Genomic DNA, 27,375 nt, shown 5'->3' with positions numbered 1-27,375 from the left:
GGATGGTGTGCAAAATGTCGTCCGTCGGGTGTCCTGTCGAGTCCTGTCCAACAAGCCCTGACCCGGCCCCCCGAACACTCGGTGGTTGGCTGCCCGTTTGCACGCAGAAGCGACCGGCGACCGCGCACAGGGATTAAATCGCTTCGGAGCTCCCCCTGGTCCCTGATGGGTGTACCTGGTAGTACCCGCGGAGTGGAATCGGGTTGGCGTTGGGTTGCCAATTGAAGGAATGGTTCTTTGGTGTGGCTGGATGAAGCCCGCCGTCAGCAGAGGGGTTTGACGTCTGGGTGTGCATCATCAGCCGCATCTTTCTTGGCTAATAGGTATTATATTGTACATATATTCGTATATGCATACTACACGTACATCATACATAGGTACATACACACACACACACACACACACACACACACTCTAGATACCCACAGACACACAACTCGCAAACTCGACCTTTTCCTCTCTCCCGAGGCACGGCTGCTCACCCCCACTAGGCCTAGCACCCAAGCCAAAGACGGCCCAGGCCACAGGGGACCCCTACGCTACTGCATCGCTGGGAATCCGCCCGCACAGTGGCACCTTACCAGCCGGGGACGCGACATCACGCACTCTGCCTCCTCTCAAACATCCCGTCGACATTCTCTCCCCCCACCTTTTGTTTCGTCCACCTGCCATCACCTACACCAGCAGCCTTGCCATCTGCCATCTTCACCTCTCCCGACGCCTTGTGCCGAGTTGCGTCGCTTCAGATGCCGGGCTGCCTCCTTACCGTCGACATCTTCTCTGTCGTAAGGTGACAATGCCGCCACGCATGCGACTTTGACCGCCGGCTTTATTTTCAACTTGCCAAGTCCCAGCCTCGCTTCACCAACTGATTTACTCCTTCATCGGCAACTCAGACTGCAACTACCCTCACTCACCTCTCCTCAGTCTTCTCCTAGCATGGGGATAACATCCTCTGTCGCCCACCTCGTCGCGAGGATCGATGTTGTGCGTTGCCACCCATGTCTTGGTTCCTCAACACCACAGGCACTCATCACGACTTGACCGTATCCTAACAACCTTCTTAGAACTCCGGTGACTCTCGCACAGGTTCTGCAAGAGATGGCTCTGATGGCGGCACCCTCAGTACCTCGTCCAACTCCAAGTCCGCTTCTCTAGCTTCCTTTGGCGCAACCTTTATCCCTGTTGTCATCTATGCCGCCGTCTGTCTCATCGTCTTCACCTTTCTCCGACCCAGAGCCCGCCGTGTCTACTCCCCTCGAGCCAATTCTGGCTTGCGTTCTCCGCAGTAAGTAAACTCAACCAGTCGCTCGAACTGCCATGCCGTGCCACTGTAACTTGTTGGTAACATGTTGTCATGTAGTATCCCTAGTCCTACCCTACCATCGGGCTGGTTCAACTGGGTCAAACCATTCTTCCAAATCCCAGACACCTTTATCCTTAACCATGGCTCCATCGATGGCTACTTCTTTCTGCGCTATCTTAAAGTCCTCCGCAACATCTTTTTCGTTGGCATTTGCATCACCTGGCCCATCCTGTTTCCCATCCACATAACTGGAGGCAACAAGTCTAAACAGCTCGATATTTTGACACTCGGTAATCTCAAGGAAGCCAAGCGCCTATATGCTCACGTTGCTGTCGCCTGGGTGTACTTTGGTAAATTTGTCCCTTTGCCCTTCATTGTCCCTCAGCCACTGACATTGTTAGGATTCGTCCTCTTCACTATTTCAAGAGAGTGCATCTACTACATCAACGTCCGCCAGGCATATCTCTCATCTCCCCACTATGCCCAGCGCCTGTCCTCTAGGACTGTCCTCCTCACCAGCGTCCCCAAAAAGTATCTCGACGAAGCCCGAATCCGGAAACTCTACGGTGACACCGTCAAGCGTGTCTGGATTCCCAGGACCTCGAAAGTTTTGGTAAAACTTGTCGAGGAGCGAGAGCAAACGGCTATTCGCCTTGAAAAGGCCGAGATCGAGCTTATCAAAAAGGCAAACAAGGCCCGTAACAAGCAACTGCTGAAATCATCTGCAACAACGACCTCTTCCAGCTCCACCTCCAATTCCACCTCCGTCGAAGCTTCCGATCCTCCCTCACCCACGTCTTTTACAACCGCCCCTGACGTCGACCCAATCCCCGATGTTGAACGACTACCCGATGCTGAGCATGAGCCCGGGCTAACGCGTCGAGTCGAGGTTGGTCTAGAACTTGGGTCAAGCGTGACCGAGTTCTCCCCAAACCCAAACACCTTCCAGGACCCGCTCGAAAAAGTCGAGGACCCAGATTATGTCCACCCCTATGGGCTTGACCCAGATCTCCCCGACGTTCGTGGCTCTGTAGCCGCTCAATGGATCCCCGTCACGGCCCGGCCGCATCACCGACCTCTGGCCAACTATGGACGCCGTGTCGACACCATCAGGTGGTGTCGCACCCGATTGAAGGACTTGAACGTGGAAATCTTCAAGCTGCGGCGTCAGCTACGCCGGGGCGATGGCTCTGTTCTCCCAGCCGCGTTCATCGAGTTTGACTCGCAGCAGAGTGCCCAAGCCGCCCACCAGGCCGTCGCTCACCACCGCCCCCTACAAATGGCTCCGCGTATCCTAGGCATCCGCCCGGACGAGGTGGTTTGGAGTGCTCTGAGGATGAGGTGGTGGGAGCGCATTATCCGCCGGTTCCTCATCATGGGCCTTGTCATCGTCGCCATTATTTTCTGGGCCATCCCGTGTGTGCTCATCGGCATCATCTCCAACGTCTCCTTTTTGGCTAAAAACGTCTTTTTCCTTACGTGGCTGACTATGCTGCCGAAACCTATCCTTGGCTTCCTACAAGGTTTCGTCCCGGCCATTGCCCTATCCTTTTGGATGTCACTAGTGCCGGCAATGTTGAGAGGTACGCATCACAATTCCAAGTCATTACATCGCTGACACTCCTTAGTATGTGCCATTCAAGCAGGAATTCCGTCCCTGGTCTTGGTTGAACTCTTCGTCCAAAACGCATATTTCGCTTTCCAAGTCGTTCAGGTTTTCCTCATCACCACAATTACATCTGCTGCCTCGGCCGCCTTTATGGACATCCTCAAGAACCCCGTCTCCGCCAAGGATCTTCTTGCCAAGAACCTCCCGAAGGCGTCAAACTTTTATCTGTCCTACATCCTTGTGCAATGCTTGGCGGTTGGTGCTACGGGCATCCTGCATATCTTTGAACTCCTGCGACAGTTTATATTTTCCAAAATCGCCCAGGTTCCGAGGGCCCGCTTCAATGTGTGGTATACCCTGCGTCCACCACGTTTTGGTGGTGTGTACCCGGTCTATACAAACATGGCCGTCATTGGTAAGACGCTCCTCATTATTCTAGACAAAACTAACATGATGTAGCTCTTAGTTATGCCTGCATTGCGCCTTTGGTGCTTCTCTTCGCCTGTGCAGGCATGTCGTTTGTCGGTCTGATTTATCGATATAATATCCTCTACGTCTTCGATTCTGAGCTGGACACCAAAGGACTTTTCTACCCACGTGCTCTGCTCCACATCATTGTCGGGCTCTACATGGCGGAGATTTGTCTTGTCGGTTTGTTCGCGCTAAAGTTTGCTTTCATACCAATGGTTATGATGCTCATGCTGTTCGTCTTTACCGGTCTTGTCCATCTCTCGCTTAGCGACTCCATCACGCCGCTACTGCAGAATCTACCGCAAACATTGTCGCTGGAAGAAGAGTTGCAAGAGGAGGAAAAGGCTGCCGCTGAAGCACGGAAGCAGGCTGAAGCGAACCCACCCATTGATGCAGGCACTGCTAATGATTATTACGACACGGAGTTGGCTTTTGGCGAGGACGAGTTGGATATCCTATCCGACATTGACGATGACGGTGCACCGCTCCCAACCGACAGAGCCATCGAGGGCGCGAGTGGCATGGGGTCGGCTCTTACCGACTGGCTCAAGACGAGTACCAAGGACAAGCTAAAGGCGCAAGCGGAAGACTCGGGTCTGATGCGTTTTTTGAACAAGTTGGGCCTTGCAGGAAACGAGGAGGGTTCCGACGAGCCCCCTAGCTTCCTGAAGCGATGGATGCACCCGGAGATCTACGAAGACTTCCTTGCCCTGCGCAAAATGCTTCCCGACGACAATCTTCCCGACACGGAGTACCCAGAAGATCACGGGTTTTCGAGTTACTGGCCGCCTGAGCTCTGGCTGCCCAAGCCTGTACTGTGGATTCCCAGGGACGAGGCCCGAGTTAGTCGACAGGAGGTGGCACATACGAAGAAGTTTACACCAATCACGGATCACGGCACGTCATTGAATGAGAAGGGATTGATAGAGGTCGACGTGGAAGCGGCGCCATTCCCGCGGCAGAGGCTGGTGCATTAAACGAGTAATATGTCAAAGATAGAGCGCTATGATACCCTCTTTGCACAGCGTTGTGCATTTACAATAATACGCGCCGATTGGCCATTCATAATGCATTATTCGTTAGTCTACAGTGACGCAGAGACCTCGGACGCAGAGACCTGGGCCCCAGAGACCTCGGAGTAGTATGCTTCGTCACTGGGGTCTCTTCCAAGGAAGTTTTTCAGGCTTAGACCCTCGGGCTGGCCGCCTCCGGGCTCCAAGACACACCGTCTATATCTAAGTCCGACTTGCGAGTCCATTGGGTTGTTTTTGAAGCAACTCACCCACAGGTCGGTAGCAAATACCTTGGATCTATAGGGGTTAGACTTGAGGGCTGCGGCGTGATCTGGACTTACAAGGCATAGGTAAAGTAAGACGCATCGTATGCTCGGAAAGGATGGGCAAACGACGCCTGGCCGATTCCATTGGTCGTGCGTAGTCCCAGAATCTCTGCTTTGCTCTTGTTCCATAGAGCTGTTGTGTTTATTGCCCGTGCCGCTTCCGGGCTGGCGCAGCTGTGGATGGTCAAGTCGAACAGCGCAAGGAAGACCTGGTGCAGCATGGCGTGGGCGCCGCTGACGTGCTTTGTCCTGGCGAGGTCCTCGGCGAGTTTCTCAGGGAGCGTCTCGGACGGCATCTCGGCGGTCTCGTCGCCGCCATTCCGCTCCAGCCAGAATGCCCGCTGCTCATCACCCAGGTAGCTGTAGTGGCGACCCAGGCGGCGCAGCACGCGCGGGACCCAGATCCAGTTCTCGAGCAGGATGCTGGGGATCTCGACAAAGTCGCGCGCGCAGCCGTGGCTGTAGGCGGTGCGCGTGACGAGCTTGTGGATGGCGTGGCCCAGCTCGTGGAACATGGTCTTGAGCTCCGAGTGCTGCAGCAGCGTGGGCTTGCCGGCGACGCGGATGAGGCTGCACACGAGCGACGACGACGGGAAGTGGCGCGTGTTTTGCTCGGTTGTGAAGCCCTGGCATGTTAGATGTGTGGTTCAGGGGTGTAAGTGTGGGATGGGTGTACCGGTTGGACGAGGGAGCTGTGTGCCCCAGAGTATTTCCCATCTCGTGCGTAGATGTCGAGGTAGAGATAGCCCAGGAAGCCTCCTCCTTGCTCGTCCGAGTCCCAGGCGGAATACACAGCAACGTCCTTGTGCCAGGTCGGCGCCTCAGTCGGCACAAAGACGAGGCCGAAGAGCTCCTCAAAGATGCGCAGCATACCGTCGAGACTGTGCTGCACCTCAAAGTACTCGGACACGAGCAGCGAATCGACCGAATACCGCTCCTTTTCCAGGATGCGCGCGTAAAAGGCCCAGTCCCAGGCGTTCAACGTCGGCGCATCTGCCTCGTCCTCGGCGCTGCCGTGCTCCGCGATGTACGCCTTCTTCAGCGCGTACAGCGTGTCGATCTCGGCGCGGGCCAGCGGCTGCAGCTGCGTGCGGAGCTTGTGCAGACGGGCCATGACGCTCTCGACGCTGGGCGCCATCTTGTCCTCGATCTTGAGCGCCGCGTGGTTCGCGAAGCCCAGCAGCCGCGCGATGTCGTCCCGCAGCGCCACGGCCCGCTGCAGCGCCTCGACGTTCTCGGGGAAGCGGTTCTCCTTGGCGATGTGCAGGGCCTTGCGCGTGCGGGCGTCGGCGGCGTGCTTCATGACGGGGAACAGGTGGCCCTTTTTGAACGTCACCTTGAGGCTGTCGTCCTCGGCGTCCATCGTGTCCAGGGCGCTTGCGGGCACGCCGGCGAGCTGGGCGCGCGTGAACCAGACGCCCTCGTCCGTCTCGCTGAGCGTCTTGCGCGCGGCCACGAGCACGCTGTTGCGCTCTTCCACGGCGGCCATGTACGCACCGCGATGCTGGTCCGCGATGCCGGCGCCGGCGTTCTGGTAGGCGCGGTGCGTCTTGAAGAGCTTGTACGCCGACTCGTCGTCGAGAAGCAGCTCGCCGGAGCGATGCTTGTCGTACACGGCGGCCACCAGCGCAGCCATGTCGCGCCGCATCAACGCGGCGGCATCGGCCTTTGCCGTGAGCTGCTCGGCGGCACGGGCGGCATCCCGGAGCTCCGGGGCCTCGGCGACGGAGCTGAAGATGCGGAAGACGCACAGGCGGCGCGCGGCGCGGTGGTCGTCGTGCAGCAGCGGGAGCAGCACGTTGGCGAAGGTGGCATCGGCGGGCGTCAGGCGCTGCGCCAGGGCGTCCTGCAGGGCGTCGGACGAGGCGATCAGGGCCTGCGTCTCGCTGAGCAGCTGGGCGGGCGCGATGGCGAAGTCTGGAGGAGATTGCGGTGGGGATTTGAGTGTGGACGCCATTGCGATCGTCCGGGCTGCGGTGTGTGTTGGTGAGACACGCGGGCGGGAGATGAGAGGTGTGATGGCTGGGATGAGGCGGGGGATGAGTTTGATCGTGGACATTCCAGCTTACAAGCCAGAGGTTATGAGTGCGCAGATCCAAATATTGGCATTGGTTTCTGTGTCTTCGCCTGTGGTGTTGTACGTCTTTGATGCATTGGTGATGCTGTGTATCTTGTCTACCTGTCTAAGACTCCATCGTCAGTGCGCCAGCTAGACAAACTCACCCATCAAATGCCGTCTGTGGGTCATCCTCCAATTTCATCCCTTCAACTCCACACCACATCACCTTGCAGCCATACCCACGCAACCAGGGCTCCCTTGTCCAATGTTTCGGCCGTAGCGGCTTCTTGTTTCCTCTGCATTTGTTTCCTCTTCACACAGCATGCACGTTCCCAGACCCGCGCGTCGTGAGGCTGAACCAACCAGCGTTACGAGGCGTCAAGCCCTTGTCTTGCTTCTCGTCAATGCAGACTCGAAGGGCGTTGGGACCGGCTCCTTTAAACAGCCATGGCGCCCTGGTGCGGAGACTATAAGGTTTCTTGATGCCTTGCGGTTGTCTCTGGGCTGACCTAGCAAGCCTAACTCAACCACATGAGTCTTTTGTCCGAATAGCTTCAGGAACTCCTTGCACATACAATGGGTTGGTTCTCGCTAGCCACCGCCGCCTCAATCCTGGCTGGACTTGTGCAAGCCGACACTTGTGCATCCGTCAAGGCCCTGAGCAACATCGACACCTCCAGGAGACTGCAGCTCTCCTACACGACCGAGCAGACCGAATACTGGTCCACATCCTGCGGCGCCCTGAAGCCCTCGTGCATTCTTTATCCATCCACCGCAGACGAAGTCGCCAGCATCCTCACCATCCTGAGCGACAACGACGAGCACTTTGCCGTCAAGTCGGGAGGCCACAACCCCAACGACTACTTCTCCAGCATCGCCGGCGGTCCGCTCCTCTCTACCAAGAAGCTCGATCAGATCATCCTCGACCCCAAGACTGGCCGTGTTAGAGTCGGTCCGGGAAACCGCTGGGACGATGTTGCTAGCGAGCTCGACGGCACGGGCTGGACTGTTGTTGGTGGCCGTATCGGCAACGTCGGCGTCGGCGGCTACATGGTCGGCGGCGGCCTCTCCTTTCTGACCCAGCAATACGGATGGGCCATGTCTTCTATCCTCGAGATGGAAGTCGTACTGGCCAACGGCACCATCGTCACGGCCTCTGAGACGAAGCACTCGGATCTCTTCAAAGTCCTCAAGGGCGGCGGCAACAACTTTGGCGTTGTGACGTCGTTTCTGCTGCAGGGCTACAAGCAAGGCGAAATCTACGGCGGCACCCTCATCTTCACCCGCAGCGAGAAGACGGACGCCAAGCTGCTCAAGGCGCTTCGTGACTTTACAGAGTACAACACCGACGACAAGGCAGCCATCATCCTCACCGCAGAACGCACCGCAGTGGGCGTGGTCGACATTTGGACCATGTTCGTCTTCTATGACGGACCCGTCGTTCCAGCAGGCACCTTTGACAACTTCACCAGCGTGGGACCGCTCACCAACACGGCCAAGACGCGGTCGTACTCGGATCTCCTGACGAGCAACAACCAGTTCGTCATCAAGGGTTCCATCTACACCATCGGCACAGAGACGGTTCCCCTGCCGTCAGCCGCCAATGATGTCGAGGTGCTGGGCGGCATCCACCAGTTCTGGCGCAACGTCTCGCAGCCCGTCATGGGCGTGGCCAACGTCGCCGTGGTTATCGGGTATCAGCCGTTCCCCAAGCGCATGGCCAAGATTTCACGAGAAAAGGGTTTCGATTTGTTGGACATGGAGGACGACGTTGACCGTATCATTGTCGAGCTCAACTACAGCTATCTCCTGCAAGCAGACACCAAGAAGATTGACAAGGCCATGAAGAATACCTTTGGTGGCATCCGGAGTCGTGTTCTCGAGTGGCAGGACAATGGCGTCTTGGAGCGAGATGTGCTTCTTCCTTTGTTTATGAACGATGGATACTACTCCCAGGACTATTTCGGACGGCTGCGTCCTGAACATCACCAGTTAGTCAAGACGGTGGCTGCCCAGGTCGATCCTAATGGGCTCTTTAGAGATAGAACAGGTGGTTTCAAGCCTTGAGTTGGAATCACCATTCTTGATAGTCTTGATAAAATAATTCAATTTTAATATTCAACCACCGCCATCTTTTTCACTCCTCGACGCCAATCCACTCCAGCTACAACTACTCGCTACTCCATGACCAAGACATTTCTGAATCTCGGCTTGCCAGCAATCAAGCTATCCACCGCATCTTGCACCTTGGCAAACGGGTACTTTTCAATCATGCACTTGACATTGTGCACCATGGCGAATCGGATAGCCTCCTCGCTGTCGAGGGCGTGGCCGCTGGGCCAACCCTGGATGCTTGCGCCCTTCATCACGAGCGCGACGGTATCAATTGGCACAGAGCCAACCGGGGCGAGGCTGAGGAGCTTGCCTCCTGGTGCGAGGCCGGCGACAAGAGGGCTCATGACTTTGGGGTTGGGGGCGGTTTGGACGATGATGGAGGCGCCGCCAAACTTCATGAGCTCGGCTGAAGCGTCGCTGGTCTTGGTGTTGATGTAATGGTGGGCGCCCAACTGCTTTGCAAACGCCGACTTTTCGTCGCCCGATGAGAGAACCGCAACCTCGTAGCCCATTGTGTTGGCGTACTGCACTGCCAGATGGCCGAGTCCGCCCAGGCCCTGGACGGCTACGAGGGCGCCCTGCTCAATACCCAACTTGCGAATGCCATTGAAGACGGTAACGCCGGCGCACAGCAGAGGAGCAGCATCGGCCGGGTCAATCTCCTTGGGGACCCGGACAACGGCCTCGGCGCGGAGGAGGACATACTCGGCAAAGCCGCCGTCCCTGTTCACGCCGTTGATGGCCGCGTTCTCGCACATCTGGAACTGGCCGCGCTGGCACTGGCGACACTCGCCGTCATGGCCGCCGTGCCACGGTCCGCCCACGCGCTCGCCGCCCTTGAACCGGGTCACGCCCTCGCCGACCTCGACGACGTCGCCGACGATTTCGTGGCCGGGCACGCGGGGGAAGACGTCGCCCATGTGGCCGCTGGCCGTGGCGACGTCCGAGAAGCACACGCCGCAGGCAAGGACTTTGACGAGGACCTCGCCCTTGGTGGGGTGCTTGAGCTCGACGTCGACGAGCGTCATGGGGGTGTTGGCCGCCTGGAGGACGACGGCCTTGTAAGTCTTGGGGAGTGACGACATGGCGATGGGAAGGTGTGTTTGTGTGATGGGATGCTGGGTTTCAAGGTGATTGAATTGGATCTAGAGGTTGATGATTGATGTGATCACTGATGGCACTGGCTGAGACAACCTACCGTCCATGTTGAGGCATGCCTTTTATAACAATCAAATGCATCATAGATCGGATCCGGCGGGCGTCGCTTCAAGCTACCGGACGCAACCTGGAATGCATATCCCCAAACCATCGGAGCGGCGGAGCTGAATGTGACGCAATTCCGTCATTGAAGCGGCGTGTCGGGATATCGCCCACCAAAGAAGCAACTGCGGCGGGCGGGCCGTGGGGAAGGCAGCTGCGGATTGCGCTTATGCAGCGCGATAGCAGAAGCCATGTCGGAGGTGGGAGCTCTGGGCTGGAAAGCCGCGGGCGTCATGATGTGGTGTGTCGGAGATGCGAGCGTGTAGATGTTCCAAAGCCGATGCTGTCGGGGTTAGAAACAAGGTCCGTGATTGGCTCATTTGCTAGTTGATCCGATAGTTGATCCGAGGACGCAAAGCGGGGCATCATGACTGCAGCCACACCAGGCTCTCCAGCCACAGCGACTCCAGCCGCATCCAGGCCAACCTTTTTTTCACCCCACCATCACCACAGCCTTCACAGCCTGTCTGTAGCTCTCTGTAAGCTCATTGACACGCAGCAAGAACCGACATGCCTCTCGATACATCGACATACTCATTGGCGCTCCTGCGCGTCGATGGCCGTCGCTGGAACGAACTGCGCCGCCTCCACGCCCAGATCCGCACGCAGGATGCCGCCGACGGTTCCTCGTACCTCGAAATGGGCCACACAAAGGTCATGTGTATCGTGACTGGCCCCGCGGAGCAGCAGCAGCAGCGGCGCGGACAGACGTCGCAGAGGGATGCGGCGGCAATCAATGTCAACGTCGTCATTGCTGGCTTTTCCAGCGTGGACCGGAAGAAGAGTGGACGCAACGACAAGTATGCGACCAGGTCCCGTTTAGCTTTCAGGACTGACTTGAATACAGACGAATCCAGGAGATTGAGGTTACAATTGCAAACGCATTGGCTTCCAACTTGCACACCCACCTCTTCCCCCACTCGTCCATCACCATCTCTCTGCACGTCCTCTCCCAGGACGGATCCCTTCTCGCCGCCCTCCTCAACGCCACGACCCTCGCCCTGATCGACGCCGGTATCCCCATGACCGACTACATCGCCGCGTGCACCGCCGGCTCGACCTCGACGTACGCCGCCGGCGACGATTCGGCCGATCCCCTGCTCGACCTGAACAACCAAGAAGAGCAAGAGCTACCGTTTCTGACGGTCGCGACCCTCGGCGACACCGACCGCATTGCCGTGTTGGTGTGCGAGAGCCGGGTGCAGGTCAGCAGGCTGGAGGGAATGCTTGTGGTGGGTGTGGACGGGTGTAAGCAAGTGAAGCAGTTCCTGGATCAGGTTGTAAGAGAAAAGGGTGCTGAGATGGTTAGGGAGGGCGCGGTCGAGAAAAGCGACGCGATGGGCATGGTTTTGGATGAATAGATTACGACACGGCCATGTTAAATGTTGGAGTTAGGTAATGATTGATACCACAGGTTTGTCCCCGGGTTAATTGATCCTTTTCGCAGCTAATCTCACATTCAAGATCCTTACAACTCTTCGTGGACAATCTTTTCCTCCTTTTCCTCCTTGACGGGCTCCTCTGCGACCTTAGTCTCAGAGCTCTCGGCATCAACCGGCTCAACTACGATACCAGCAGGAAGCTTCTTCTTGGTACCCTCACCCATGCGGATGGTATCGATCCAGTTCTCGACGCTCTGGAGGCTAAAGTCGCCCTCGTACAGTCGCCACCAACCGCGGCGAGAGTTGATTGCGACCATGCTGACCTCGCCGGTAAGCTCGAGGGCCTTGGGCACCTTGGACGCAGCCTCGGTGTCGCTGGCGATGGAGAAGAAGGGGAAGAGGTGTCGCTTGCCGTGGACGTATTTGGTGTTGATGTGGGAGAGGGATCCAACGGCCTTGTTTCCAATCTCGGTCTCCTCGGAGGGAGTAAAGACGAGCAGGCAGGTGTGGGACTTGCGCGCGAGACACTCCTTGGCGAGCTCATCCTCTGTAGATAGGCTCGAGATGGGAATTATGGAAGGAATGGCAGTCTCTGCAGTGGTCTCGGTTGAGGTGGAAGACTCGGACTCGGCGCTTGCCTCAGATTTAACAGCCTTCTTTTCCTCGGCCTTCTCGGCCTTCTTCTCGGCCTTCTTCTCAGCCTTTCCCTTGGCCTTGGGGGTATCGGCCTTCTTCTTAGCAGGAGCGGGGTCTGGGTTTGGCTCGCCAACTTGGGAGAGGAACTTGACAATCTCCTTCTTGTCCATGGCTCCATCATAGACGATAGGCTCCTGACCCTCGCTGGGGATGAGGACCAGAGTAGGAAACTTTTCAATGTTGAACCGCTTGACGGCAGCTGTCTCCTTGTCTCGGATCTGTGCGACGGAAATGACATCGAGGAAATCGATGGCGATGCTTCGGAGCAAGGGAGTGGTGGTGCCCTTGTTGCTGTACAGGATGGCCTTGGGCTTGTCTCCCTTCAGGAAGCCGTCCAGCTCTGTAGACGTGACACGAGTGACGTAGTTGTTGATCTTGGCGGCAACAGCCTGGCTGATGGCGGCGGCGGTACGCTCGCCGTTGTAGTCCTCAACAACGGGTCGGCCGGCCTTTTTGCCAGGTCGAACGATCTTGAGAGTAGGGAAGCCCTGGACGCCCTGCATGGAACAGAACTGCTTGTTCTTCTCCTCGTCGCAGTCAATAGCGGCAACCTTGGCCAGGCCATCGAGGCTCTTGGCGACCTTTTCATAGGCGGGCTGAAGGTTCTTGCAGTGACCACACCACGGAGCATAAAACTCGACAATCTAAAGTGGCGTGTTAGTCGACATGGCAGTGGCGCGGAGGGAGCAGCGGAGAGGGAGCATACGGAGGTGTAGTTGGACTGGGCAATCAGCCTGTCATACGTGGCAGCGTTGAGCTGAAGAACAGGCGAGTTCTTGGTGTACAAGCCAGCCTGGGCAGCCGGCAACGCAGCCAGCGCCGTGAGCGTCATCAAGACGGTGGCGGGGTTATGCATGGTGAGGTTTGGATCAGCGAGACTGACGAGGAAAGTCGAGCGAGGATGAGAGGTTTGATAGAAGAGACAAGAGGCTGAGGCAATGCTCTTATGTCTTCAGGCCATGTGCCACCCAGTCGAGATGCCAGGGTTCAAAGGGTGCAAACTGGCATCTTCGGATCCTCCAAAACGGAAACGAAGGAAAAAGCCACGCTGTGATTCAGCCGGGTTGGAGCTTGAGCCACCCGTGGCGCAAGCTATGCGAGACAACGGAAATCTGGGGAATCGTGGCGCAGCAGCAGCCGCCCAACGACTTACGTCAACAAGGCTGATGTGGGGGTAGACGTAGAACCACCATCATTTCACTCTAGGCACACGACTTGCTCGATAGGCAACGACATTGTATATTCACTCAGAACCGACTGTCGACCGTTGTCCAGATTCTGTTTGTTCACCCGCCCGCCACTGCGACAAGATGGCCGAGCCTCTCCCCGCTGCGCTCAAGATCCCCGAGGTCTCGCGCTTCATCAACCGCGCGAACCAGCTGAGGTCCATCAAGCCAGCCATTGCCTACTGGTGTGAGTGAGCTGCAATCCAGAGGAATCCAGTCGCTTACTGAGTCCAAACAGGCGAGTATCATGCCGTCAACCAGATCGTAGGCAAGAGCCTCCACACCGCCGACGACGACACCTTCAACTACACAAAGACGCTGCTCGAGCGCCTCGAGGAGACCAAGAATGCCCACGCCGACGATGATGCCATTGTGGATAATGACGCAGGCCAGGCCTATGTTGAGCAGTTTGCGCAGCAGACGTTTGATCGCGCCGAGCGCACTCTGCGCGCAAACAAGGTGACAAGGTCAGTTCGCCTCTCCAGCCTTGGTGGCACTACTAACGGCCGCAGACAAACGGCCGACACATTCGACGCCGCCGCGACCTTCTTCGACCTCACGCGCGAGTGGGGCACGCCCGATCCCGAGACGCTGCAGAAGATCAAGTTCGCCAAATGGAACGCCGCGCGCATCCTCAAGGCCATCCGCGAGGGCAAGGACCCCAACGAGTCGAACCCCAAGCCCGTCGAGCCGGAGCCCGAGACGCCGCTCGACCCCAACGACCCCGACGTCCAACAACTCTCCGGCTCTGCGGCCCGCCCCGTGTCGGTGGAGGATGCTCCGGACGCCGGCGAGCCTTCGGGGTTACCTAGCTTTGTCGACCAGCCGCCACAGCCACCTGTCGCTGATCCAGGCTACTTCCCTGCCGCGAGAGCACCGTCTCCTGAGCCATTCATCCCCTCGCCCATGAGCCAGAGTCCTACTCTCGCTGGTCCTGCAGCGCCACCTCCCGTCCAACCAGGAAGTCAGGCCTCTACCCCTGCGTATGGCGGCCCTCCTCAGGAGCCCTTCCACCCAGGAGGCTTCTCTATGCCTCAAATCCCGCCTCAGCAGTCGCCCCAACCGATGATACCTTCTCCTCAATTCGCACCACCTCCTCTGGCTCCGTATGCTGGATCCGACCCATCTGGACCTCCATCCTGGACTACAACGCCAAGCATCCCCCATCCCGCCATGACGAATCCTCCTCCCGCGATACCCCAACCGCCTGCACCAAACTACGCTGCGACCCCTACCTTTACTCCCACCCCGGCTCCTGCACCGATGCCAATGCCTATAAGTGGTTACACGCCAGACCAAAAGCAGATCAACCAGGCGCAGAAACATGCCAAGTGGGCCATTTCGGCGTTGAACTTTGAAGATGTTCCGACTGCAGTCAACGAGCTGCGAAATGCCCTGGCACTTCTAGGTGCACAGTGAGCAGGTTGAGGAGTAATGAGAAACATCTAGAATAAGCAGCGATTTTGCAGCGTCCATGTATCCTGGGCGTTTTAACAGGATTGAACAGAGTTATAACTTATACTATTCGTGTTTAAAGTGAGCATCCTGTACATTGTCCCATGCCTGTCATCAATCATTGCGATAAACACGGTGGCTCTTGCATACTACAAAACAAACCCTTCCTCAAAGTCCTGCATGTGGTTGGAGGGTTTGGCTATTGGAGCGTTGTCATCCTCGTGCATATCATCCGTCCACCCTCTCTCTGGTCCCCATCCGATGAGGCGCTGAGACTTGATCGCGATGTCGATGAGATTGCTCATCATGCCTCCACACTTCCTAACGCCAGTGAAGCCGTCAAACTCGACAATCTGGACCGACGGCAACTCTGCCAGAATGCCAGTTAGGAGGTCACGGCAGAAGCGCCCGTAGAAGTCATCAGGTCGGCGGAATCCGTTGTAGACGGGGTCGCTGGGATCGCATTCCACAAACACCTTGAGTACTTCAACATCGGTGCAGTCCTGCAGTCCTAGCGCAGGGTTGATAATCCATCCCCTAGGCGGAGCATTCCATCCAGGTCCTAGGCGCAACTGCAAGGAGGTGATGTGCCGGCGCTGGTGTTGCTTCATTCTGGCCAGGAGAGGTTTCTTGGACTTGAAGTATTTGCCCGGGTGGATAGGAAAGATGCGGAACGTCTGGGTGCTGTAGAAGAGGTAGGAGGCTTCTTCATATATCTGCTTGCAGACGCGCATGAGGCCGAGTTTCTTGTGGACGCGCTTCGAAACGTCCGGTCCGAGATCCAGCACAGTATCCAAGTAGTATGGGTCGTTGTCTTGGAAGAAGTAGGTATATATATCGATGCGAATTTCCGAGGGTAGCGAAAGGAAGTGGAACGGAGTGGCGGGGACACGCCTCTTGCGTACGAGGGGGATCAGAGGGACGTCCATGGTGAGTGAGGCGATATCGATCTTGTTGACATCATCTTCGGTGACGGGTTTCGCGGAGGTTGCAGTCGGGTTCGATGGTTGGGTCGCCGTAGGCATGGTTATGCGCAACGAGGTGACGGTTCGACCGGCGAGTTTCCCAGTCACCTTTTTGGATGGACGGCGAGGAGGCATGTTGAATGGAGTGACGGTTCAGTCCAGAGGGTGAAAATGGAGCCGAAGAAGCCGGCTACAAGGAGCTCAAGGCGAGTGTCGTGGTCGTAATCAGGGCAATTTGCGGTCTCTAGGGACGAGTATTGTCACGGAGGGAGGTGCCATTGCGAATCGATCGACGAGGACCGCCCTCTAGAATGCAGAGCGCGCGGTAAACATGGCAGGCGTGTGGTAGTTGTGTGTAGGAGGGAGAGTGGGATGTAGCGAAAGAGGCGAAAAGTCGACTCGTTGATATGACTTAGTCAGTCTAGAGTCTGTGTCCGAGGTTCGGTCAAGGGTCCGAGGGGCGAAATGAGGCTGTGAGGGGAATACCGGGTTACAAATGGGTTGTAAATTGTCAAATGACATGCCCAAGTCTTTGCGCCGTTGAATCCTAGTTCACGCTGGTCAAGTCAACTCAGTCATGTCACAGTGCAAGCCAGACTGCGGGGAGTTGTTCGTACGGATTAGCGATTATAGCGACTGTACCGTCTACCTAAGTACCTTGGGTAGCGATTACGCATCACCAGTCCCCCGCCAAACCATGACGCCATCGGCCAATCTAAAGTCCGTGCCTCCTCCGGCTAATCCGCGGGCACCCGAGTTCTTGCCCCAAGCTGCCCACGGCCCGTCCGATTTTTTCGACGACTGACGGCGCGATGCGATGGCGGAGCATCAGGCCAAAGTTGGCTCCTCCACGATCAGGAATTAAACAGCTCGACGCAGCTTCCACGCAGCTCCCACGGCCTAATTGAGTCGAGTTTCGGTCCATTGCAGCGACAGAGGCCGCCGATTGCCCTCGAAACCTCTGCGCTCGCTTCTTTCGTCTCCAGCTGCTGTTCCGTTCAGCCGCACTTTCGACATCCCGCCGCTCTCTCATCCTCCCGCCGCTCCCCCTCACAACCTCGCCATGCTCCCTCGATTAGCCCAGGCCTCGCGCTTGGGCTTGGCGGCTCGTCTGTCTCGCCCCATTGCATCTCCGGCGCTGCAAATTCGTCCTGCGCCAGCTCCCTTTGCCGTCTCGCCGTGGCTCCGAACGTACGCCAGCCGCAAGGGTCCCAAAGATCAACCCCCCGCCGACCCGTCGCAATCCAAACCCGCCAAGCCCGAAGACAACGCCGCCGAGAAGAAAGACGACGAGCAGATTGCCTTTGACAAGCTCCCCGATCTCACCCAGGGCATCCCCTCGACCCTCGAGTACGAATTGGAAGGCAAGGACCCCAAGTCGCAAAAGGCCCTGCAAGAGTCGGACCACGCCGAGTCCTCAGGTGGTGATAAGCGCGAGCGCCCCGAGTACGTCTCAACCAGCGAACGCAACCGCTCATGGTGGACCCGGTTCATGCTCGCCTCCGCCGTGACCGGTGCCGCTGGAGGCTTCCTCTACATGGGCCGAGACTGGGATCCCGTCGAGGCCGAGCGATACGTCAACGTCCCCAATACTCCTGGACCCGTCGGCTGGTGGACTCGAGCCAAGACCCGGATGGGCGATTCCGTCTCCTACTACCAGGAGCCCTCGTTCGAGAAGCTGCTGCCCGACCCCGATGCCAGCTTCGAGCGTCCATACACCCTGTGCATCAGCTTGGATGACCTCCTCGTCCACAGCGAATGGTCCCGCGACCACGGCTGGAGAGTTGCCAAGCGCCCCGGTGTCGACTACTTTATCCGTTACCTCAGCCAGTACTACGAGCTGGTTCTCTTCACCACTGTTCCCTTTGCCACTGCTGAGCCTCTAGTGAGGAAACTCGACCCATTCCGCTTCATCATGTGGCCCCTCTACCGCGAGGCCACCAAGTTCCAGGATGGCGAGATTGTCAAGGTAGGTCTCCTAAATAATTCAGGATGATTGCGAGACTAATTATATAGGACCTCTCTTACCTAAACCGTGACCTCTCCAAGGTCATCATTATCGACACCAATGCCAAGCACGTCCGCAACCAGCCCGAGAACGCAATTGTCCTCAACCCCTGGAAAGGTGACCGCGACGACAAGGACCTCGTCGGCCTCATCCCCTTCCTCGAGTACATTCACACTATGCAATACGCCGATGTCCGCAAGGTTCTCAAGTCCTTTGACGGCCAACATATTCCCACCGAGTTTGCCCGCCGTGAGGCCATTGCTCGCAAGGAGTTCCACGCCCGCCAACTTGCCGACAGGTCGAGAAAACACTCCTCTGGTGTCGGTGCCTTGGGTAGCATGCTCGGTCTCAACCCCAGCAACATGAGCATGACCGTGTCACCGGACGGTGAGCAGAACCCCAGCGAGGCTTTCGCCCAGGGCAAGATGTTGCAGGACATTGCCCGCGAGCGTGGCCAGAGGAACTACGAGCTCCTCGAGAGGGAGATTCGTGAAAATGGTGAAAAGTGGCTCAAGGAGGAGGCCGAAATGATGGAAAAGGCCCAGAAAGAGGCCATGAGCTCCATGATGGGTTCGTTCTCGGGCATGTTTGGTGGCGCTCCCGAGGGCCCCGAGAAGAAGCCGTAAGGCTGTCAAGGCAAAATCTCCACTAATTAATGTTTTGTAATTGTACCAGCGGGCTTTGGACGACGGACATCAACTCAGATTGGGATGGCTCCGCGTATAGACTCGGCATTGCAGGGGTTGGGCTGGGGTCATGTTTGACATGTAAAGATGTGTGAGAGGCTTGTATATTAGGTGTAACTATGGCCTGGTGTAAAACGACAAACAAAACAACAACACAATCATGTCTAGTTCCGTGACCCTGTCACTTACATGAACTGAGGACAGGAAGGAGAGCAGTTGCAAGGTCAGTTTGTCGGGTAGCTTGAGTAAACTGGCTCAAGGTTGACAAAACCTGCAGTTTGGGTTTGTAACGCACTGATAAAACCTATCCGGTGTAAGTCAAGCACCAATATACGAACAATAACGTACTCGTCGCTTTCCTTGTCCTCGATCCTCGAGCAATCGCACGCAATATCGCACGTCGGCATGGGAGGCAGCGAAGTCTCCGTCTGCGCTGGCATCGTCACAATTATGACCAGCACCGACCCGTCCGTCCTGGTCTCCGTGTACGTCCCCGGCGGCATGGTGCGGTAGTCGGTGGTCATTGGGGCGGACGTGGTCGTGTCGCTGAGGAGCCATTGGTCGTCGGGTTTGTTGACTTCGTCGTTTGAAGGAGCGGCTGCTGTGAGGGTTGTCATGATGACGAGGACGAGGAAGCGGAGGCAGGGCATGGCGAATAAATTGCGAGAGGTGTTAACAAGATGAGACTCAGCCATTCATGGCATATCCGGTCGACGGCTTAAATACCCTCCCCGTCGCACTTGAGCCTTGTGAGCCTCACAAAAGTCCTCTAGGCAACCGGCTTGTTGTTCGCATCCATCGCCGTTGTAGGATTTCTCCATGCTGCAAATCGGCAAACATGGTGGAAGCAATCCGTGTCATGCAGCACTGGCAGCTTGTGGTACGAGAGCGACAAGGCAACAGTTGTACAAAGATCCAGCAGGCGAGATAGCACGCGGTGCACTCCAGCATAGCATCGGAATGTAGAATGCGCAATGCTCAAGTCGACAAAGTCTCAGTTATGCTGAAGTGAATCCTCGCCCATTCATCAAGTTAAACAACATCATGTCTTCTATACTAAATCATATTCCATAACACGTCCAGAGCCAACAACATGCTAGCCTCCCATATGCAAAATTATACAAGTCCTTTCCTCTATCCAATTATTGCGTCCCGTGCCGAGGCTTCCCATTCACCGCAGGCGCATTCACCTGGCGTCCCACCACATAGTTGTAAGCACAAGACACGCCGTGGTAAAACTTGGTATCAACATCAACGCCAGACCCAACAAGCACCGTGGCAACAGCGTACGCAACCACCCATAATAGTACAATAAAATCCACAATGTGTACAAACCACCAGAAGTGCTGCGTGCCCAGCGGACACTCGGCGTACTCGAACCGCCACTCCCACGCCTCGTGGTCGAACCACAGGCTGAGCAGGCCGGCGTTGCCGCCAAAGTCGCCCATCATGCTGCGGACGGTGATTTCGCGTCGGCCCGGGATGCCCTCGCTTCCGAAGATGCCCTTGGCTTGTGCGTCGGCCCATCGCGCCACCTCCCAGGAGCGGTCGGCCGGATCCGTGCCGTTTGTTTGGTTGATGAAGTGGTACGTATCACATCCTTCGTGATCGTGTCCGTTGAGCATGACGCCCGGCCGGCCGCGACCACCGCCAGCGGCAGTTGTTCGCGCGCTCATTCCCCACATTCCTTCGAGGAAGCCTTTGCTGGCGTCGGCGCTCAGCTGGTTCTGCTCCTTCAAACCGCTTCCTTCCGACTGAGAGTAGAAGTCGAAGAAGGGGGCATCGACACATATCCCGGCCTCTTTGTACAGCGGGATGTGGGTCAGGATAATGGTAAAGTGCCCTTGGTAATTCACGGAGCTGGACGTCTGGATGACGTTGTTGATAAAGTTGTAGGTGGAGTCCTGGAGAACGCTGGAGTTGGCGGGAGTGTCCAAGTTCATGTCGTTGACAACCACGATCCTGAGTTCCGGGCTGACGCGGCTCGAGTCGGGGTTGGAGTCGGCGTCATAGATGGTGGCCTGCTTTTCGGCAGTGACGGGGAGCTCGAAGCGGAGCTCATAATTGACCTTGCCAAACTCGCGCTCAAATCTCTCCAGACGCTCCTCGGTCAGGTCACCAGCATATCCGACGTCGTGATTCCCGACCACATTCAGTAGTCGCTTGGCCCAGACCTTTTCTTCTTCGCTCCCGTCCAACATGCCCGACAGTGTGTACTCTTTTGTAGGGAATTTCGCCAGCTCGTCCGGCAGCCTCTCGGCTCCCTTGAAGGATCTGTCCCAGAACCGACGGCTCCGCCTTTTGAACTCGGCATCGTCAATCCACTGGCTCCCGAGAAGGTCACCAAGAACAGTAACGTGCGTCGGCACAGACCACCAGTGAAGCGTACGGTATATGTGCGCGAGGTAAAAGTCGTTTCCGAACAGGTCGAATCGCTTGCGCTGGGACTCGAGGAAGTAGAAGACGTCTTCGAAAACGACGTCGACGAGGTCATGCACAATCCGACGGACTCGTTCTCGAAGGGAGTCGTGTCTGGTCTGGAACGTGATATGTCTGGCGATGCTCTTGACGTGAGGGAAAGTGCCGAGGTAGTTTGTCGGGATGGAAGTGTCGCCTTCGAGCTGCGGATCGCCGAGGGCAAGGAGTCGAAAGGGAGCCAGCTTTGCGCGGTCCTCTGCGGTCAAGTTCGTCCTCGACGCAGGCCAATGCAGCTTCTTGGTCAAATCGTAGGCATCCTGGCTGGAACCCGACTCGATGGGGAATGCGCAGCCCTGGAAGATGGGGAACAGGTACAAGTAGATGGTGATGGCGACCGCCAGCGGCACCACTAGGCGCAGGCCATGGCGGAGGAAGGCCACGACTGACATGTAGCCGACTGCATGTGCAACACGCCGACAGCAGGATTCGAGAGGAGTCGTGGGACTTTGGGGATTAAGTGGCGACAAAGGAGAAGAGAAGAAGAGTGGGAAAGGGGTTGAGTGAAGCAATCGTCAAAATACCCCTGTAATCCGAGGACCCTTAACGCGTCAGGCTTGACCGTCAAACCGTGCAGGGGCATGACCCACCCGCTTAGTCAGGCGCCAGATGTTCTTGTTCCAACGTCTATACAGGATGAGGGATGAGTATTGAGTTGACTCTTGTTCAAGTAATATTTAATTATTTATACTAGTAGAATTAATTTAAATAGTTAATTTGCGTTGGATAATTCCTACGTTTGAGACTGGCTTTTAGAACTGTTATGTTCTTGGTTCAAAACTGGCAGCACTAACATATATCTGTCGCCAATTCCAAGTCTTTCTAAAATAAGCTGTCTGGTAGAATATCCCATGAGTTTCGTGCTCTGTGAAGGTCAGAACACTGATGGAGCTAATGAGGGTCGTGGTTTCAATGTTTGACTGAATTTTCGTTCCAGACTCTCTACTTGGTTCAAATTAGACTCTTGTGCATATGCTTCGCAGAAATCTTCCTCAGCCACGTTTATGCAGGGGTATATTCGCCTAGATATGTCTATCAAACCTCCGTGGACTGAGAAGCGAGCTATTCAGAGTCTGTCTTGTCCAGTGCATCCCCAAGCCATCGCCACAACCTCTTGTCCGCCACAAAATTCGGATTCATTTCCGACATCAGCATCAGCTTTCTCGCAACGGCACTCCTCTCAGTCTCCATCTTAAGACCGTCTTCCTCCTCCTCAGACTCGTCCTCCTCAGATTCGTCCCCCTCAGATTCGTCCCTCTCGGCATCCTCCTGCAACTTAGCCAGCAGTTTTCTCCCATGCTCTTGCATGCTCCTCTCGTGAAACGTCCGGGGAATATCGTCAGATCCGTCCTCGTGCGCGAGCTCGAACAACCTTTTAAAGAGCGTGTAATCTTGGGTAGAGAGCAGTCGCACCAACCGAGAGAAACGCCACATCATCTCACCTTTCACCCACAGCTCTGGTTCGATCGTTTTGCCTCCCTGCCCGAAGCCTGCTCTGAAGGCAGCAACAAGCGATTCTCCCGGTGGTGAGGTTGAGCCGCTGAGGCCCGGAGTGGCGAGCAGCTCGGATAGAGGGCCTGCGCACGCGGAACCCCAATCGATGATGGATGTCACGTTGAAGTTTTCATCCACAAATATATTGCCGCTGTGAAGGTCGGGGTGGCAAGGGACAAATCCCCGACTCTGAGAGGCGTGAGAGGTAAGAGAAGGGATCATCTCGCGCAGGAACTCGCCGGCGAGACAGTATGATAGGCGATTTTTTCTGCCTTCGGCTCCCTCCCCAAGCAGGTAAAAATCTTGCCACCTGTCTACTGCTGCTTTGTAACTGGCCCAGTCACGGTACTCGAAAGCATCAGGGATCGGCGCAAAAAAGTTGTGGGGGCTGAGTCGAAGCTCTTTGGCGTGAGACACAAACGCTGATATCAGAGAGCTCAAGTACTGGCTCTCTTGGTCAAAGGGACCTCGGTCGATGCCTTCAAGCGTATCCCTCTTTTCCCAGAGGAGCGATGGGTTCAGGCACTCGCCAACAGAGCAGTCGCTGCTACCGTCTTCGGCTTCGAATAATGACCCAATCTTGTCAAAATGAATCTCCGACAGTAACGACATGATGCTTCCGAGTTGGCCCATTATCTTCTCTCGGTCCGGGTCTGCCAGGGGCAGGAGTGGGATCCGCAGCGTATAGCCCGGTATTCGAAATGCCTCGGACCAGTCGTACTCGGAAAGGGCGCGGCCGGAGGCCTTGCTCATGAGAATATAAGGCACCCCAATCTCGCTGTCGTGAGAGCCACTAGTTTTGACAAGTCAGTCATCAGAAACAATGGCAAAGACGGTATACCGTATATCTGTTAGCTAACCTGAAGGAGTAGACTTCTGGGACCGGGACCGAGCTGTGCTTCCCAAGATACTTCAAGGTAGAAGCTCACTGATGGTCATCTTGTAATGAGATTCGGTTTTGATGCTCATGCTACGGCGCGGGGAGCGAAAGACCCATTCAATCCCATCGTCAAAGGTGATGAAGATGACCCAATTCAAACTTCCGGCTTTCGGTCTCTTTGACACGTCTGCGGTGCATGGCCGGCCGCCTCGAAGTTGTGTAGCAAGAGAAAGAAGTGCATCGAGGTTGAATTTGGCGAATGCGAAAATCCTCTCGCGCCTTTCTGGCACGTCGCCCATGATGTGGAGAGTGGACTGAACGGCCTACGAACTGGTTTTAGGGGGACATCCAACCAACAACCAACATGGCGTAGCAATAACCCAAGTCCAAAAAGAGAGCAGAGTTGCTTGTCTTGCTACCTGGGCGCCTCGGGGCCGCCTCGTGGCTGGGACAGCCTAATCAGCAGGGCAGCCCGGGGGGCGTTAGCCAGCGGCTTGCTGGAATGGCTGGGCTTTGAATGCCTCCGTAAGCCCGTTGCAAGCAGCGCTTGCTCGTTATCTAGGCTCGGTCACCTTCATGGGAGAGTCGGCGAGGGCGAGGGCGCATCTCGGTGTTGTCGCTGAGTTCACAGTACTGTGCGAGATACCTGTGAGGCTGTGGTCCCTTGTGCAGGTACTTCCGACCAGAAAACGGGGCTCAACTGTAGGCCCAAAACGTGGCCAGCCAACACCAACACTTGTATTCTTTCTATAATCCCAGGACGAATAATCTCATTTCCAGGGGGTGTGCTTATGTTGCATTTTAGTCAAGTTGAACTGACTTCTATTTTATCCCCCAGGTCGATGCATCCATCAAGGTCTCTATGACTCGAGTGAAATCGGCAGACATGTCTCAGTGCGTTCACAGCAACTGACGCCAGCGAAGATGCAAAGGCCCCTCTCCATGTCAGAATAAAATGCCCATTATGACCTGAGTTCTCCAACCGCTGCCAACTTGGATTAAAACGTCTCTTTATAGACCAATTAACATGTACAAGACCCTCACTGCTCATACATGTCCTCATCCTCTCGAGGCCACTCCACCTCAAACTCAGCCTCGTCATCCTCATCCTCCACAAACGCAAATGCGACCAGGCTGTTATTCTTCAAGCCCAGCTTCGTCGGCGTGCTCTCGCCATTTTTGTGGTTCAGCTTCTTCCAACCCCGCGTCGGGTCGTTGGGGACGGTGAGAACTCCATAGGCAACGACGGCATCGGTTGCCTCGGGGACAGGCGTGGTCTTGGGAGGTGCAATCGACGTTGTCAAGCCGCCGGGGTATCTCTCTTGCAATGTCTCCAGAAGCTGGGTTGTGATGGCGCTGAAGGGCGCAAGAGCGTCGACAAAGAGGTAGATGGTGTGAATGCCGTGCCTGAAGCGCACCGAGATGTGGGTGTCGTCGAGCTCAGACTATATCACGTCAGCCAATTGTAAGTTAATTAATAGCCGAGGGGTTGATTCCAGTTTGTTCGTACCATCTTGACGATATGTGTGCTTGATGATGCCGCACCCTGGGCTTGGAGGGGCACACTCGCGAAGAGTTGTTCGCGAGATCACGTGATAGCGCGTAGAGGAGGACAGTGAAATGACCCAGAACTCGGTTTCAAATCAGGCTTATGAATAATTATCCTCAAGTTAAGCCTAGATATGTGCCATGAATTGAGCCAGTTCATGCAACGTAAAGAGAGTCGATCCCAGCTTCTGTAGGTAGACATGGGCCGTGTGAATGGACCGTGTGTCTACGTTACCACACTGTTCCGATATCGAAAGACTGCAGCTTTTCACATGGACACAGCTCCCAGCTCGACCAGCAATATATTACGAGCTCAACCACCCGCGACGTCCGAATCTCGCTGGCCACCGCATCTCCGGCGTCAACTCCCTGGCTCGACGCAAAACGACCTGCCCTGGACGCCCGCGTGACCAGGCCCCCACCGAAGCTGTCCGAACACCCGTCCACGATGCCCGCAACAACCGACTCTCCCCCTACCCCGACCGGCCCGGCTCTCACTGCCACGATGACGGTGCATGCCCCGGCGGATGCTCCAGAAGCGTTCCCGCATGATGCTTTCCCACGGTTGTCCATCGCGACGCCGACCCGGCTCATGATGGGCACCATCTCGTCGGCGCTGCTGGGACTCGGGCTCGGCGCCACGCAGGGCGGCCAGATGGCGCAACTGCGGTTCCGAGCTGAGCACGCTCACAAGATGCCCGACTCGACGGCTGGCTGGTACTTTTATCACAAGTCCAAAAACTACCACGCCATGCAGGGCGGTATCCGTGAGGGCTTCCGCATGGCCTTTAAGACGAGCTTCTGGACTTTGGTGGCATTGTCACTGGAGAGTACTGTGGACAGGTGCCGTGGGTCTAGCGACATGTTTTCAACGACAATTGCGACTTTGACGGTTGCAGGAGCATTTTCCCTTTGGCGTAAGTGATGTTGCTGTTCTCGGTTTGGTTCGGTTCCTTTCTTCCTGTCCTGCTCCGTTCTAGGGCTACGTTCTAGATACCGGAGTGGAAAGCAACGGGTAGATATTGCATGCAAGTGGACCATTGCTAACAAGCGCCGATACTCGGCGTCGCATCCAGATCGGCTCTCTATGACAGCAGCAGCGCGGACGGCCAGACTGGGCCTCATGTTTGGGCTTGCGTATGGCGGCGTCCAGGACCTCGTGGGCTTAGCCCGAGGCAGACCGATCGGTTACGTCGATTTTATCAAGCGCCGTAGTGGACGGACGGCTGCGTCCCACAAAGACGCCCTCGACAGCCAACCAGCGGTGTGAAGTGGTCGGCGGCGGTGGAGACTGAGGCCAGACGCATCTCGCACCCGCGCCGATGCCATCCGCGCTCAAGTGACCGCACGATACGCTGCGCGCGGTGGCCCTACTTTTATTTGTCTTGTGTAAAGCAATCCCGGCGGCCGGCGGCGGACCATTAAACGGGTCATGCTGAGGGTCCCTGTCTAGTCGAGTTCGGCCCAGGTCCAGCGCAGTGGCCCGGTCCAGCGCAGAGCCCCATCTCCATCTCGGCACAGCGAGTCGTGAGCATCTGCCGGGAGCAATCAGCCGCAAGGTGTTGTCTGACGAGCTGCAGGATGGACACTGCAACGGAACTACAAATCTCCACAGCGCACCCCTACCCCAATGTCGAATGCCAATGCCAGTACCATGCCACCGTCGCTCTCCGTCACTCGTCAATCATCAACGTGGTGACATGATGGCATCTGCAGGCTGCGCAATCGGACTACAACGCCTGCAACCGGCCGAGAGAAGTCTCCGGCTCAATGCACAACAACCCAATCACCACCTGCATTCCTTTCCTCAGTGGTTCATTGCTGATTTCTGCGCTGTGGGGGGAGTCAATTCGGGGGTTATCTCGAGACCAGGTCTCAATCCCCCACGACGGCTACACTCGGCCCTCACACCAACGCCCCAGTAGCCCGCTTCTACTTGCCAGGGTGGCCACGTGACGGCGATAAGCTCAATTAGGTGCTGGAATCCCTCCCCTTAGCATCACACGCGATCGTTTGGCGTCGGCCATTGCGGTGGCCCTTGCGGGAGGCGGGGAAAAGCGTCTGGCTTACTGATTCAATTGCTTGGGTGCGTGCGGCTTAGCGGAGGCGGAGACCGGAGAGGCGACGAGTGGAGGAGCGATGAATTGGCTGCTCTGATAGCGGCGCCACCGAGCTTGGCCGTTGCCCGTTACCCGGATGATAGAGACGCAAGAGATACAGATATAAGGACGTCCCCGTTGGCTGGTGTGTAGTGTGCATGCTCTATCGTGGTTATCTTTGATATCTATCTAAGCTCGTCCATTCCTCACTCTCCCTAGAGACGATAGCTTCACTTATCAACGTCATCACTCCCAGCTTATATACACAACACCACCACAACACCACCACACCACACACCACA

At 56.4% G+C, this 27,375-nt stretch overlaps 14 protein-coding genes across 14 annotated transcripts; 6 read left to right on the top strand and 8 right to left on the bottom strand.

Moving 5' to 3' along the window:
- Window positions 1–939: 939 nt before the first annotated feature.
- BGZ61DRAFT_527700 (uncharacterized protein) lies at window positions 940–4,363 on the top strand (the record flags this gene model as incomplete). The annotated part of the gene is made up of 6 exons (XM_046253152.1): window positions 940–987; window positions 1,068–1,288; window positions 1,364–1,656; window positions 1,708–2,889; window positions 2,935–3,330; window positions 3,375–4,363. The coding sequence occupies 6 exons, from the start codon at window positions 940–942 to the stop codon at window positions 4,361–4,363; spliced, it is 3,129 nt and encodes a 1,042-aa protein (XP_046109135.1).
- A 107-nt stretch (window positions 4,364–4,470) lies between these two features.
- BGZ61DRAFT_343453 (uncharacterized protein) lies at window positions 4,471–6,682 on the bottom strand (the record flags this gene model as incomplete). Its single annotated transcript, XM_046239601.1, has 3 exons — window positions 4,471–4,696; window positions 4,741–5,351; window positions 5,402–6,682. The coding sequence occupies 3 exons, from the start codon at window positions 6,680–6,682 to the stop codon at window positions 4,471–4,473; spliced, it is 2,118 nt and encodes a 705-aa protein (XP_046109134.1).
- Window positions 6,683–7,607: 925 nt separating this feature from the next.
- BGZ61DRAFT_442411 (uncharacterized protein) lies at window positions 7,608–8,907 on the top strand. The gene has a single exon (XM_046244728.1). The coding sequence runs from the start codon at window positions 7,835–7,837 to the stop codon at window positions 8,849–8,851; it is 1,017 nt and encodes a 338-aa protein (XP_046109133.1). The 5' UTR covers window positions 7,608–7,834; the 3' UTR covers window positions 8,852–8,907.
- Window positions 8,908–10,443, bottom strand: BGZ61DRAFT_442410 (chaperonin 10-like protein). Its single transcript, XM_046244727.1, has one exon. It carries the CDS (start codon window positions 9,982–9,984, stop codon window positions 8,962–8,964), a length of 1,023 nt encoding a protein of 340 aa, XP_046109132.1. The 5' UTR covers window positions 9,985–10,443; the 3' UTR covers window positions 8,908–8,961.
- Window positions 10,444–10,669: 226 nt separating this feature from the next.
- Window positions 10,670–11,520, top strand: BGZ61DRAFT_527696 (3' exoribonuclease family, domain 1-domain-containing protein; the record flags this gene model as incomplete). Its single annotated transcript, XM_046253151.1, has 2 exons — window positions 10,670–10,959; window positions 11,007–11,520. The coding sequence occupies 2 exons, from the start codon at window positions 10,670–10,672 to the stop codon at window positions 11,518–11,520; spliced, it is 804 nt and encodes a 267-aa protein (XP_046109131.1).
- Window positions 11,521–11,627: 107 nt separating this feature from the next.
- BGZ61DRAFT_527695 (uncharacterized protein) lies at window positions 11,628–13,093 on the bottom strand (the record flags this gene model as incomplete). Its single annotated transcript, XM_046253150.1, has 2 exons — window positions 11,628–12,881; window positions 12,944–13,093. 2 exons carry the CDS (start codon window positions 13,091–13,093, stop codon window positions 11,628–11,630), a joined length of 1,404 nt encoding a protein of 467 aa, XP_046109130.1.
- A 454-nt stretch (window positions 13,094–13,547) lies between these two features.
- Window positions 13,548–14,882, top strand: BGZ61DRAFT_527694 (Vta1 like-domain-containing protein; the record flags this gene model as incomplete). The annotated part of the gene is made up of 3 exons (XM_046253149.1): window positions 13,548–13,650; window positions 13,702–13,930; window positions 13,976–14,882. The coding sequence occupies 3 exons, from the start codon at window positions 13,548–13,550 to the stop codon at window positions 14,880–14,882; spliced, it is 1,239 nt and encodes a 412-aa protein (XP_046109129.1).
- Window positions 14,883–14,928: 46 nt separating this feature from the next.
- BGZ61DRAFT_123683 (uncharacterized protein) lies at window positions 14,929–16,488 on the bottom strand. The gene is made up of 2 exons (XM_046237058.1): window positions 16,370–16,488; window positions 14,929–16,311 (listed from the first exon to the last, which is right to left on the bottom strand). Exon 2 carries the CDS (start codon window positions 16,016–16,018, stop codon window positions 15,068–15,070), a length of 951 nt encoding a protein of 316 aa, XP_046109128.1. The 5' UTR covers window positions 16,019–16,311; window positions 16,370–16,488; the 3' UTR covers window positions 14,929–15,067.
- A 171-nt stretch (window positions 16,489–16,659) lies between these two features.
- Window positions 16,660–18,659, top strand: BGZ61DRAFT_123642 (HAD-like domain-containing protein). Its single transcript, XM_046237057.1, has 2 exons — window positions 16,660–17,852; window positions 17,900–18,659. The coding sequence occupies exons 1-2, from the start codon at window positions 16,947–16,949 to the stop codon at window positions 18,515–18,517; spliced, it is 1,524 nt and encodes a 507-aa protein (XP_046109127.1). The 5' UTR covers window positions 16,660–16,946; the 3' UTR covers window positions 18,518–18,659.
- A 173-nt stretch (window positions 18,660–18,832) lies between these two features.
- Window positions 18,833–19,227, bottom strand: BGZ61DRAFT_473078 (uncharacterized protein; the record flags this gene model as incomplete). Its single annotated transcript, XM_046248415.1, has 2 exons — window positions 18,833–18,881; window positions 18,926–19,227. The coding sequence occupies 2 exons, from the start codon at window positions 19,225–19,227 to the stop codon at window positions 18,833–18,835; spliced, it is 351 nt and encodes a 116-aa protein (XP_046109126.1).
- Window positions 19,228–19,490: 263 nt separating this feature from the next.
- BGZ61DRAFT_442405 (uncharacterized protein) lies at window positions 19,491–21,572 on the bottom strand. The gene has a single exon (XM_046244726.1). The coding sequence runs from the start codon at window positions 21,442–21,444 to the stop codon at window positions 19,720–19,722; it is 1,725 nt and encodes a 574-aa protein (XP_046109125.1). The 5' UTR covers window positions 21,445–21,572; the 3' UTR covers window positions 19,491–19,719.
- Window positions 21,573–22,018: 446 nt separating this feature from the next.
- On the bottom strand, window positions 22,019–23,725 carry BGZ61DRAFT_584358 (uncharacterized protein; the record flags this gene model as incomplete). The annotated part of the gene is made up of 3 exons (XM_046256359.1): window positions 22,019–23,339; window positions 23,407–23,422; window positions 23,476–23,725. 3 exons carry the CDS (start codon window positions 23,723–23,725, stop codon window positions 22,115–22,117), a joined length of 1,491 nt encoding a protein of 496 aa, XP_046109124.1. The 3' UTR covers window positions 22,019–22,114.
- A 741-nt stretch (window positions 23,726–24,466) lies between these two features.
- On the bottom strand, window positions 24,467–24,939 carry BGZ61DRAFT_473075 (uncharacterized protein; the record flags this gene model as incomplete). Its single annotated transcript, XM_046248414.1, has 2 exons — window positions 24,467–24,871; window positions 24,937–24,939. The coding sequence occupies 2 exons, from the start codon at window positions 24,937–24,939 to the stop codon at window positions 24,467–24,469; spliced, it is 408 nt and encodes a 135-aa protein (XP_046109123.1).
- A 540-nt stretch (window positions 24,940–25,479) lies between these two features.
- BGZ61DRAFT_342417 (uncharacterized protein) lies at window positions 25,480–26,244 on the top strand (the record flags this gene model as incomplete). The annotated part of the gene is made up of 2 exons (XM_046239501.1): window positions 25,480–25,891; window positions 26,051–26,244. The coding sequence occupies 2 exons, from the start codon at window positions 25,480–25,482 to the stop codon at window positions 26,242–26,244; spliced, it is 606 nt and encodes a 201-aa protein (XP_046109122.1).
- Window positions 26,245–27,375: the final 1,131 nt, after the last annotated feature.

The sequence above is a fragment of the Ilyonectria robusta genome (genome assembly GCF_021365365.1).
Source record: "Ilyonectria robusta strain PMI_751 chromosome Unknown BGZ61scaffold_3, whole genome shotgun sequence".
In the NCBI taxonomy this organism is placed as follows: Eukaryota; Fungi; Ascomycota; class Sordariomycetes; order Hypocreales; family Nectriaceae; genus Ilyonectria; species Ilyonectria robusta.
The sequence above is the reverse complement of the archived record's forward strand: the minus strand, read 5'-3'. Positions and strand labels throughout refer to the sequence as shown.